A 13,326-nucleotide genomic window follows, 5' to 3' on the forward strand; every position below is an offset into this window, starting at 1 on the left:
TTGGTAATTTGCTAATAATTTGAGGACTTCCTCCCAGAGGATAGATAAAAACCCTACCTGTTAAGATATTCCAGCTCTGGCAGTGCTCATTACTGGATGCTTTAAAAGGTAATCTCCCCCATCACCCCTCCATATGTTGTATTTACTTATATAATATTATACTATGGGGAAAAATATTCCTCTGACCCCAGGATTTATACCCCTTATAATATTTTTATCCTAGCTAGTGTAACTACACTTTTTCATAATTAAAGCTATGTCCAATTATGTTTCTGAATCTTACTAAGCAGCCTCAACATCCTACAGCAGTGAATTCTACAGGCCAAGTGTTGGGGGAGTATAGTTTTATCCAGTTTAAGTCTTCTGCAGCACTGAAATATTTTAACACCAATGTTTGTTCCAGTAGAAATTTTTGATCCTACTCCTAAAAGCATGGGTCATGGTTCATCCAAATGTCTGTAAGTGTCAGGTCATGTGATAGACTTTAAAAATGACACCATTCTGATTAGCATCTTGTCCTCCTCATTTCTCCTTCCACTAACCATTTTAGCTGCTGCTATCTCACAATCTACAAGAATTAGAAAATTACACCTGATATCAACTGGAACCTGTAATTCTCAGAAGCGTGCAGATAGTTTATGCACCAATCACTAGTTTTAGCTGTTTTCTAGACAGCAGCCACTAAAATCAGGTCAGAAATCAAGTGTGTGGGGAGGGTGGGAGGGGACGATGCAGGGAATGTGTGGAATCAGGACTGGGAGGGAAGATGTACACAAGAGAATCTTTGGTCCACAATATGGAGTCCAAAAACCACTGTCTTAAACCATTGGGAAGCTGGGATTCTCAGCACTTATTTCTAACCCAGATGGTTCAACAGAGTGACTTTAAAATGGGCGCTGGCCCTTCAGTTCACTATGCCCATTTGTTACTGGATAACTGGAGAGGCTTAAAAGAAGTCTCCATCTAACAAATTCTTCTGCTCTTACCTTGTGGAGCTGGGGGCATATCCTGGAGGTCTACTGGCTGTCCACTGTCCAGTGCTTCTAAGACCATTGTAAATTTCTAAAACAAACAGAAAAACAAAGCCAAAGGAGACTTATTCTTGTGTGTTCAGAAGCCACCTGTGATCATTTGGAGCAGCCATGTGAGCACAGGGAGCATCTGCCAGGATTCAGACTCCTAACACAGAAGCTTGGTTTGTGAATAGCATACCTTGCCAGTCTTCATATATTCTTTTGCCTTCTCTAGATCTCCTTGCTGTTTGGCTTTCAGAGCTGCTAATTTATACTCCTTCTGTCTTGTAACCAGTAGTGTTCGTGTGCTCGTGCTAAGCGAATCTACATAAAAATGAAATCAAGACTTACACAAGCACCTGACATCTGCATCCTTTGACATTCTCCTACATCCAAAGATCCATTATTTCCTTATTGCTTTGATTCACACATCCACATTATGTACAGTGGCTTCTTTATCCTGTGGCATCCCCAGAAGTCCTGCCAACCATGGCAATTCCAGCAACAATGACAAACCACCACTGTGCAATTCCACAGTGCCTTTCATTAAGATCACAAAGTTCTTTATAAACAGTGAATTTTGCCTCACAGCTCCTCTGCAAGGCAGGGAAGCATTACCATAATTTATTGACTGAGGAACTGAGGCAGAGAGACCATAATGAGAGACATGAAGAGACACCTCAGCAGAGGAAGGAACCTTTAGGAAGTCTTCACCCTATGACTATAGCACATCTTAAGAGTGAAATCTGGGAGTCAGGACTCCCAAATTCTATTCCTGACTGCAACTGACTCAATTAAGTGACCCTGAGCAAGTCAAACTCTGTGCCTCAGTATCCTATTTGTAAAGCACTTTGATATGCTCAAGAAAAGGTGCTACGGAAGCGCAATGTATTATTGAATCATAACCTGGCTGGGAAGATGTGTGCTCCAAGGAAGGCTGGCATGTTGAAATTACCTACCATCTTGTAATGCGGTACCCATTTCCAGGACAGAAGTAACAGCAGCATGACATTGTAAAGAGGCTGGCCCCGGAGACAACTTCATATCGACAGGCTGTAGTTCATGGTCTGCAGAAGATTCCACTTTCTCCTTGCGTATTACTTTGGTTGGATCAGCTAAACTCTCTGGCACAGCTCCTGTGGCTTGAGGCATATTAGCAGAGCTTCTCCCTGATGCTACAGGGGGTGGCATTTCTTCCTCATTGATCTTTTTGCCCTTCTTCATTGCAGCCAGCATGGTTTCCAGTGTCTAGCAAAAATTGAGGAGTGAAGTCAACAGGTACTGGCATTTCCATCACATACACAACTTGTGTACAATCACCACAACTCAGCAAACTCATATCCTTATTTACAACAGGAACCACCACGTCATTCTTTCTGGAGAGCTACTAGCTATCTCTGCCCATTAGTATTTCCTCTTCCTATTTTTTTGGTCACATGGGAGTCTTAGTCCTGGTGAAAGATGCCTGATTGACACAGCAGCACACAGCAGCAATTTTGCTCTATAGAGCAAGTAATACAAGCTTCCTCCATTCTACTCTGTCAATGTATCACAACATACATGGTGGTAGAGGATCCTACCTCTAGGAGTGAGAAGACACATCAGTCTCTATGGCCCAATCAATCTTTTGTGACTCAAACTTCCAAAAGGTGAGCCATTCAGTGCCAACTGTGCAACTATTTTTTGTAGTAAGTCTAGGCATATTTTAAACACAGCCTTCAGTGTGGTATCTTGGTGCAAGTGCAGATCTCTGTCCAGCAGATCTGGAATGTAACCACCAAATTCATTTCACATGGCCCAGGCAGCCATCAGATGGTAACAGCCAGAACTGGATTTGAACCAGCTTTTGAGAGGTGAAAGGCCCCTGGCTCCTATTTCCAAACTCATGAGCTACAGAGTCCCCTTGCTAAGTAACAAAGCTCAATTTCAGCTCAGTTCTTTATCCCAACACCAAACATTATCCCCGTTACAGGGGCTACTTAGGTTAGGCAACAAAGCCAAAAAAGTAACATGGACTTCACAGCAGAACATGAATTTACCTTCTACACTGGCTAAAATGGTAACAAGACATTAAAAAACCCAAACAATGACAAGGCTGGAATTTGTACTTTCAGAAAACTAGTCATCACGCCATAACTATTAGGGGCTGGCTCTGTGGGAGACCTGGGTTCAAATCTATCCAGACAGAGTCTCACCTATCACTGCTGCTGCAGGCCCAGAAAAGACTTGAGTGCTGTGAGATCAATATATGCAGTATGAAGAGGCAGGAATAGGAGAGAAATGCCAGCATAGAATCATAGAAATAAAGGGCTGGAAGGGACCTTGAGAACGAAGTCATGGAGTCCAGCCCTTGTGCTGGCACAGGACCAAGTAAACCCAGACCATAACAGACAGGTGTTTAACCTTTCTTAAACAACCTCCAATGAAGGGGATTTCACAACCTCCCTTGAAAGCCTATTCCAGTGCTTCACTATCCTACAGTTAGAAAGTTTTTCCTAATACACCTCTACCCCGATATAACTCTGTCCTCGGGAGCCAAAATATCTTACCATGTTATCAGTGAAACCGCGTTATATCGAACTTGCTTTGATCCGCCGGAGTGTGCAGCCCCCGCCCTGAGCATTGCTTTACCACGTTAGATCCGAATTTGTGTTATATCAGGGTAGAGGTGTATCTAACCTAAATCTCCCTTAAGCCCATTACTTCTTGTCCTACATTCAGTGGACATGGAGAACAACTGATCATAGTCCTCTTCATAAGAGCCCTAAACACATCTGAAGACTTATCAGGTCTCCCCATAGTCTTCTTTTCTCAACATGCCCAGTTTTTTTTAACCTTTCTCATAGGCCAGGTTTTCTAAACCTTTTATCATTTTTGTAGCTTTCCTCTGGACTCTCTCCAATATGTCTACATCTTTCCTAAAGTGTTGCATCCAAAACTGAACACAGAACAAAGGCCTCACCAGTGTTAATATATCCCCCAAACATTACCTTTTTTTTTTTTTTTTGCAACTGCACCACATTGCTGACTGATATTGCTGAAAAGAAAATTATCTTGGGTCACAAATTGAATACTACCCTGTAGCCAGTTATTCCCCATTTTGTAGTTTTGCATTTGATTTTTTCCTTCCTAATTAAAGTACTTTACACTTATCTTTATTGAATTTCATCCTCCTGATTTCAATCCATTCTCCAATTTGTCAAGATAGTTTTGAATTCTAAGCCTGTCCTCCAAAGCACATGCAGCTGCTCCCAGCTTGATGTCATTTTCAAATTTTATAAGCACACTCTCCACTCCAAGTCATTAATGAAAGTATTGAATAGTACCAGATCTAGGACTGACCCCTGCGGACCCCACTAGATACACCCTGCCAGTTCAACAGTGAACCATAGATAACTACTCTTTGAGTACAGTCTTTCAACAAATTGTTCACCCACCTTATAGTAATTTCATATAGACTGCATTGCTTGGGTTTAATTATGAGGAAGTCATGTGGAACTGTATCAAAACTGCCTAATTAAAATCAAGATGTATTACATCTACTGTTTCCCTCCTATCCACTAGCCCAGTAACCATGTCAAAGAAGGAAATTAGGTTGGTTTTGCATGATTTGTTCTTTGTTCATTCAGGTGCTTACAACATGATTGTTTAATAATTTGTTCCAGTATCTTTCCAGGTGCTGAAGTCTGGCAGACTGGTCTTTAATTCCCTGGGTCCTCTTTGTTCCCCTGTTTAAAAAAAGATAGGTACTGTGTTTGCCCTTTTCCAGTCCTTTGGGACCTCACCCATCCTCCATGAGTTCTCATAGTGCTAATGGTTCTAAGATTGCTTCAGGTAGCTCCTTAAGTACCCTAGGATAATATCATCAGACTTGCAGACTTGAATACCTCTATCTTATCTAAACGTTCTTTAGCCTGTTTCTTCCCAGTTTTGGCTTGCATTCCTTCTCTCTTGTTACTATTGTGTTGAGTACCTGGTCACCATTAATCTTTTTAGTGAAGACTTTTGCTTCAACATCTCAGCCTTCTTGATGCCACCAGTTATGAGCACTGCTTCCCCACCAAGCAGAGAACCTACATTTTCCTTTGTCTTTCTCTTGCTCCTAATATCATTTATAGAATGTCACCTTATTGCCTTGTATGACACTGTATGGAATATGAGTGACCATTTGTAATATTACTGATACAGATATTATAAATAGGGCCCTACCAAATTCTCAGTCCATTTTGGTCAATTTCAGTCATAAATTTCAGGATTTCAGCTATTTAAATCTGAAATTTCACAGTGCTGTAATTGTAGGGGTCCTGATCCAAAAAGGAGTTGTGTGTGTGGGGGGGGGGGAGATGACAAGATTATTGCAGGGGGGGTTGTGGTACTGCTACCCTTACTTCAGCACTGCTTCTGGCAGCGGCGCTGCCTTCAGAGCTGGGCAGCTGGAGAGTGGCGGCTGCTGGATGGGAGCCCAGCTCTGAAGGCAGAGCCGCCACCACCAGCAGCACAGAAGTAAGGATTGCAGTGTATGGTATTGCTACACTTACTTCTGCGCTGCTGCCTGCTGATCTGGGCCCTCAGTCAGCAGCTGCCAATTTCCGGCCACCCAGTTCTGACAGCAGCGCAGAAGTAAGGGTGGCAATACTGTGACCCCCCCTAAAATAACCTTGCAACCCCCAATTTGAGAAATGTTGGTCTCCCCCATAAAAATCTAAATAGTATAGGATAAAAGCACACAAAAGACAAGATTTCACGGGGGGAGACCAGATTTCACAGTCCATGACACGTTTTTCATGGCCGTGAATTTGGTAGGACCCTAATTATAAAATTGCTTTAAATCTTACAAAATATGCCATGTATCAGTGGAAAAGTTATGATTTGCTAAATATGATAATCATGTTTGTATGTATGTATCATCTTTGTACTATGAATTATAAATATGTGAGCTATATCTGTATCTCAAACTTTCTGGGTGACATCCCCAGACAGATTGGCATCAGTACTATCTAGCCTGCTTGATGGCCTACCAAAGGCCATCAGCTATACAATGAACCCATTGAGAGAAGGCAGGGGTTACACCTATGAGTTAGCAGGACATGTAGGGACATGCCTACGGACAGCGGGTTCCAAGGCTTTTCCATGCCATGTGCTGAGCTTGTGTTTGGAACAAAGGATGTACAAGCCACATGGCAAAGGAGTAAGGACATAAAAGGCAGCTGCCTCATCTCCATTTTGTCTTCAGTGCTGCTTCCCACCTCTGAAGTAACTTAATTACAAACTGAAGCTTTGAACAAAGGATTGAACGACCCATCCAAGCTTTGGATGTATTCCAGAGGGATTTTACATGCCAACAGACTCACCAATGCTGCTAAGAACCTGATATATGGATTCTGAAGTTGTATGTATCTGACAGTTTGACAATTTAATGACTCTCTTCTTGTTCTTCTCTTTTCTAATAAACCTTTAGTTTTAGATATTAAAGGATTGGCTGACAGCATGATATTTTGGGTAAGATCCAAACTAATATTGATCTGGTGATGTGGCTGGCCCTTTGGGGATCAAAAGAACATTTTTTTATAGTGAGAAGAGTTTTAAATAACTTCTCACTTTATAGGATCTATGTGCTAAATGGTAGCCAGAGAACTGGAATGTAGTAAAGGGGGCTGTGTGATTTCTTTTTCAGCTTCTTGATAACCAGTGTGGGGAATCAGGTGCACAGGTTGGTGAGTCTAACTTCAGTGTTAATCACCAATTTTGGGAGAATCTGCTCTCCATTTGCAGCCTGCCCTGACCTTGGCATTTTCAGTGTGGGATACCCTAGGCACCTACAGGTCACACCGTGTATTCGTCTTGCTAGGTGTAACTCATTTTGTGCCTTAGTCTTTCTGATTTTGTCCCTATACGCTTGTGCTATTCTTGTGTACATTATGCTCAGAAGCCAGTCTTTCGAACAATCAAGGAACAGCTTTGGACTGTGAAGGAAGCTCTACTCTATTCTTAACTGTGACACCAGGATCTCACAGGCTGGTGGCAGGCTTTGTGGAAACTTCCCACACTGGAAAAACAATAAAAAAATATGAAGTCTCAATAAGACAGTAAGTTTCTAGATTGGATAAAGCAGGCTTTTGGGTTTTTCCCTTAGGGAATGACTACATGTACATTTCCTCCAAGGCTAGTATGAACTGGACAGGACATAGAGCTCTTCCAGTTTGTACATTTCCTCTTCCAAGTCTGGCTCTTTCTTGACCCCTTATGCACACCAAGCCATTTAACAGTTAAGAAGATGTAAGATTCTTCCCTCACTGGGAAGCACTGATCTCTAGAGCTTTGGAGCAAAACACAGAGCTAGTTGGAATATGAGACATGGTGGAGCAGAAGGCAAAGAAACAGGGAACTCACAACAAACTCCTCTTGCACAGCAAGAATCACCTGCCACCGCAGACTCAAACAGCAAATGCCACTGTTTGGCTGAGAAGAGGCAAAACCAGATGAAACTGTTCCTACTGCAATCTACAATAGCCATATCGGGGGAGAGACTGTTCCCATTTTCATTACTAAGTGCAGCTGAGGCACTCAGAGGGATTCCTTCCCTCAATGCAAACAAGCGATTTAGCAAAGCAAGTGGAAGGTTGGTACCTGGGAAAGGAAGTTTTAACAAATAAACAGCTACATGTGCTAGGGAATTTACAATAATTTATTCAAAGGGGACGCACTGTCACTTTAATAAACATAGGCCAAATTCAGATCTAGTGTAAGTGGGTGTGACCCTCATAGAAGTCAGAGGGCCAAATTCAGCAGTGACACAAGTTGGTCAGAAAATGGCATGTAAGTTACCTTCAGTCTGCACATCTACTGAATGCCAAATCTGGGCAAGTTACTGGGACACCACTTTACCATGTACACACACTGGATGTGAATTAGTCCAAACATGTATCTTGTATGATCTGTTTATTTCACTATTGAATTTATCCCCCATTTTTAAAACAAAAATGAATTACCTTGTGGTACTAGCACCACATCAGAACAACTGAAAGGATTTTTAGAATCAGGTTTAATGTCTAATATTTATAGTGTTGAATTACTGTTTGCAGTCATCTTGGAATACCAAGATATACTAGTCAGTTTCCTTGTTGATAGTGCAGCTCAGTTCCTGACTCTCATATGCCCTAGCAAAATATTACAAGGCGAGGTTACAAACACTGCAGGGGATTGTTTAAATGTTTTTCCCTTGGATTTCTAATAAAGAAAAGTGAATGGAAACATTTCCACTGACCCTAGAAAATCATGTTTATACAAGACCTACATTTTAAGCCTAATCTATTTGACAGGATTGCTTCAAATTAGAACTCAACAATGAACACATGGCACAGTCTCCTTAGTCTCTCCTGCACACAACACTTACAGTCAGAAAACCCAGAAAGCACCAAGTAATATTCCTGGATCAATTCTATCCTACATTTAACAAGGACTTTCCTCTTCCACTGAAAGCCCCTCCCCACCCTTCGTGTAATGAATCCAACATACCTTGAGGCCTCTTTCGTACCGTCGCACTTTACCACTCTCGTCTGCCTCCTTTGCATTAGAGATCGCTGCCTTATAGTTTGCGATTCTGTCCTCTATCGTCCGCTGCAATTCACTGGAAACAGCAGGAGATGTGATCTCAAAAAAAAAGGGGGGGGGAGGCGGGGCGGGGAGTAAGGCACATTATTTAATTTTCCCAAATTACACATGCTTCACCTTACCACTGAAAAGTAAGCATGAAACATATCCCTTCTGTACAAAATAACACACACACAGAGACTGGGCTCAGGAATCAAGACAGCAGGAAATGGAAAATTTATCTGAAACAGAAGGGCACTTGTACTGCACTAATGTTTCCTGGATCCATCTCTGGGCTTCCTATCAAAGGAGCAATAGAGAGAATTGGGTGGAGTAGTTTAGGAAACTTACAGCCACAGGGTTACTGGAGACTGAGTGGTTAGGACTAAATGAGGGAGATGATGCCTCTCAGACATCATGTGCCCAGGTGGGCTGGGTGTTATTTTGGGGTGCGAATGTTTGTTTTCTTCGCCATCTTAATTTTACATCTTTCGAGGATTCTCACAAATTGGCTTCAATACAAGATCTCTTCCCACCTCCCCTTGTAAGCTGGAAAGTCTGCAGTCTGGGACTTGCCCAGTGAAAAAAGCAACAGAAACAACCAGTTACCATCCACTACTTAGGTAATAAAGGTAATAATTGGAGATATACCAATCTCCTAGAACTGGAAGGGACCCTGAAAGGTCATTGAGTCCAGCCCCCTGCCTTCACTAGCAGGACCAAGTACTGATTTTTGCCCCAGATCCCTAAGTGGCCCCCTCAAGGATTGAACTCACAAGCCTGGGTTTAGCAGGCCAATGCTCAAACCATTGAGCTATCCCTTCCCCCTTATAAGCACTGTGGTTGTCAAATTGACCTGACAGCTGGCTCCTGATGTAATTATTGCCATTATCTCTACACAGACCTACTCTTGCCCTATTTATTAATGTGCACAATGCACGGAAGTCCTGAAATCTGTATTGTATGACAACAGAAGAAAAGCAACAACTGAACAAAGAACCTGCCTGCATAGACAAATTCAATAGTAAACAGATTCTGAAATTCTACATAACTCAGCACCACTGACAGCCTGCTTAGGAGAGGCCTCAGGATTAAAACAGCAATGGCTACTGCAGGTTAGGATTCAAGGTCACTGATAAAAGGTTGGGTGTGGGGCACAGGGGCAAAAAACATTGGGATGGTAGATAATTGGGATGTTGGAAATCAGGACTGAGGTTTCTGTGTGTGGTGTACCATAGAGCCCTGCAACCTGACCCGAACCCAATGGATCCAACTATGGAGTGTTGGGTCCAGGTAGGGTGGGAAAACAAACAGAACCCCTTGGACTCAGGTTAGTGCTCCTCTGACCTGTGGAACAGTTACAGGGGTGGCTGTGTGCCCCTCTCCTGCTTATTTGATTATAGGATATTATAGGCCATGTGAGGGAGGCAGTATGATCTAGTGGATAGAGCCCTCAATTGAGACTCAGGAGACCTGGATGCCATTCCTAGCTCTGCCTTGGCCTGCTGGGTGATCTTGGGGAAGTCATTTCCCCTTTCTGTGCCACCTGTAAAATGATAATCATACTGACCTCCACTGTAAAGCACTTTGAGATGTACTGAAAAAGCACTATATAAGAACTAGGTATTACTACTGTTATGTGTAGTGTAGCATAGCAGAACTGTGTGGCGTTTCTAGACTCATAACAAGAATACTACAAAGGGAATTAAGGAGCAATAGCAGAGCTGTAAGCTGTACAAAGGAAGTCTGCACACATTACTATTATTTATATAACACCATGGATGTGCTAAGAGATTTACAGGCAGCAAGACAAAATCCTTGCCAGAAGAGCTTACAACGTATATTATGTTTGACTCTGTCTGGTGGTATGAGTTCCTCATTTTCACAAACACTAAATTCACCCTAAGAACAATGCAAGATGAAATCTAACTACATCAATATAGTGTCAGCTCCCACCAGGAAACGTACAGAGGTACAAAATAAGCCAGAATATAAAGTGAGCTTGTCATCTTATAAATTGCACAGTGAGAATGGAGTTCCACTGAATCAAGTCAACCACACATCTCTTTCTTACCTCTGCCTGCAGTTCAGGTTGCTGCTGTATTACTGGTGGATCTGCTAGCACTTCCATCGCTACGGTTTCATCCTCACCACTTTCGGTCTCATCTTGCTTGCCCAGAACTTCCTGCAACTCTGCCTAGAGCAAGAATCAGTAAGGTGGTTACTGTAAAGCATGCTCTGCTTTCGGCACCACGTGAACAGATGCTGCAGGAACTAAAGCACCTCCCCACTGCCACAGTGAAAAGAATGATTCAGATCCTGAAGCCTTTTGCCCAAGGTAATGTTTCAGTGTAGATTATCTGCCCATTTGTGTCAAGAGTAACACACCTCCATGGGACACTGGCAAGTGATAATCAACAGGGGTGCGAGAGCTGGTCTGGAGAAAGTATGTACCTCCTGGCTCTAGAAACTAGAGTTAAACCTCAAATAGTCTTTGATGTCCCTAAACTTCTCCTGCCTTACCTAATTTCAATTTGTTTTGCAGCTGACTCCATATACTCTGGTTCTGGGCAGGAGTGGAAATGTTCAGGCACAATATGAAGGCAATTCCTGGGGAGCTCACAGCCCAACATAAGGCTAAGGTCTCTTACACAACCCTTTTGTTGGGTAGCTCTCTATTTGACGACTGAAGAATAGTAGTTAAGACAAGGATCTTATCTTTTCGAAGGTTGTCTAAACCCCAACTTCAAACCTCCAAATAGCCACCCTTCGCTAATGACTGTACTAAGTGTAGTTTAGTGCCCCCTCCATACAATCCACTCACACACAACACATTTTTAACAAACACAAAACCCATTTTAGTTCAAGGATATGGTTATTAGGCCCTGGACACACACAGAGCAGAAGTGTCCTAGACATAACTATAAGTAGAATGATTGCTAAAAGGATGTTGGGATATGTAAAGGGTTAAGTAGAGACCTGGGAAACCGCTGGTGTGCAGACATGGCATTAGAGAGTTGAGGTAGACAGGCGCTACTTCTGTGCTTGATAGATAAAGTACTACCCCCTCCCCTTCCTTCTGCTTGATAAGGATTGATAAGCGTTGCATCTGCATAAGGAATGTATAGAGTAGTATTGCCTCCCGCCCCCTTCCATTCCCAGCTACCTAAACGAGCTCGGGGTCATTGCCCCTTCCTCCCTTCCCTGCAAACTGCCAATAAAGGGAATTCATGGATGCAATTATTGCAAAGACACATATTTTCAAAATAAAAATGTCTGTAGAATACGCGTAATGATGTAAACAGAGGCGGGGATAATTATATTTATTGTATGGGCATTCATATTACTCAATAAGGGTTTTGGAGGTGTTGTAGTAAATGTAGGTATTTACATACTAACTTAAATAAAAAGAATGTGCTGTAACTAATTCAGTGCTTACTCGACAATTGGGTCGAGGGGAACAAGTACCACAATAAAGAAGCCCGTTTACTCAATCTGCCTCTGAGTCCCCCTATTGTTCTTCTAACAAAGGATTTCAGCCATGTTTCCCTAACTCACATGGACTGGGATTTTCCTCTCTCCCCATCTCCTCCAAGAACCATATTCACATACACATTTGTAGTCAGATACTGTTCTCATCTTGGTATGGACAGCATCTGACCATTCAAAAATGTTTAAATCAGCTGTAAGTTTTGCCATGTCTTAATTTCCCTTTAAAAAGTTGAGGGGCTTTGTTGCTCACAGAACTTACTCCATGAAAGACTGAATTCCACTGCAGTAAGTACATACCAAAAGGTCCGTATCCTCCTCCAAACCATCCTCCTCCTCCTTCTCATTCAGGTCCTTCATGCACTCTGCAGCCATCTTTTCAATATGATCCATGGGTAAAGGGGCTGGAGAAGGCAACCAAAAGGAGACAAGCTATGAGGATCTAGCATACTGATGGATGGTGCAAACCTAAACCATGAGCATACTGATTGGAAAAGAACTGAGTTCACTTGTCACTTCTCCCTTTCAACTACAGGCGGTGTTTTCTAGTCAGCAAGAAAGTAAAGCTGGTGAAGTAATTCCCAGGCCTTTTTTGGCTGAAGCCCCACCACTTGCAATTGATCAATGCCTTCTGCTCCATCTCCCTTGTCCTGTCACTCCACCCCCTGGTACATTTGCTGTATCTCTATTACATTAGTTTCCTCTCTCTGTTTTATGTTTTTTCCTTTTTTCCTTTTCTGTGCATTTCCCTGGTTTTGATTTATTTTGTTGTCTCTGCTCTCTTCCTCTGGTCCTCCCACCTCTGCTTCACTTGACCACATGTTCTCCCTCCTCTGTTGCATTTTCACTACATTGTGTTGCAGATTGTCTGAAGGAAAATGTGCTGTTTAGTGCACCTATAGAAATATGTGGGTGAGGGGAATGAGGGAGAGAACATGCAGCCTAAAGCTCACCACAGCAGATGAGGAGTTCAGGCATACAACTTGATAATTCTGGAGCTTTGACAACTGGCAGGAATTTCAGTTACACATGAAAGAGCTTTTCTTTTTAAGAGTAAATTGAATCATGGAGACTATTACGGTCAACAGTACTTATGGTCAAAAGGAATTTTATTTCTAGAAAATTTAGTCTTCCTCCACTAGAACAAGGGGCCCATGTACCCTGAAATGTGCCTCTACTCTACTTCCCTTGTTATCTAATACATTTTTCTTGCCCACTTGTGTTTAATGGAGTT

At 42.4% G+C, this 13,326-nt stretch overlaps 1 protein-coding gene across 2 annotated transcripts in view; it reads right to left on the minus strand.

Annotated features, from left to right (window-relative positions):
• Nucleotides 1–13,326, minus strand: part of CC2D1B (coiled-coil and C2 domain containing 1B) — a 62,946-nt gene that overhangs the window by 37,861 nt on the left and 11,759 nt on the right. For both annotated transcript variants that reach the window (XM_045026628.1, XM_045026629.1), the window contains exons 4-9: nucleotides 12,393–12,496; nucleotides 10,678–10,800; nucleotides 8,529–8,663; nucleotides 1,973–2,261; nucleotides 1,213–1,337; nucleotides 987–1,062 (exon numbers count right to left, since the gene is read on the minus strand). In XM_045026628.1, coding sequence (XP_044882563.1) covers nucleotides 987–1,062; nucleotides 1,213–1,337; nucleotides 1,973–2,261; nucleotides 8,529–8,663; nucleotides 10,678–10,800; nucleotides 12,393–12,496 — 852 coding nt within the window. The remainder of the gene's footprint in view (nucleotides 1–986; nucleotides 1,063–1,212; nucleotides 1,338–1,972; nucleotides 2,262–8,528; nucleotides 8,664–10,677; nucleotides 10,801–12,392; nucleotides 12,497–13,326) is intronic.

The sequence above is a fragment of the Mauremys mutica genome, chromosome 8 (genome assembly GCF_020497125.1).
Source record: "Mauremys mutica isolate MM-2020 ecotype Southern chromosome 8, ASM2049712v1, whole genome shotgun sequence".
NCBI classification, from domain to species: domain Eukaryota; kingdom Metazoa; phylum Chordata; order Testudines; family Geoemydidae; genus Mauremys; species Mauremys mutica.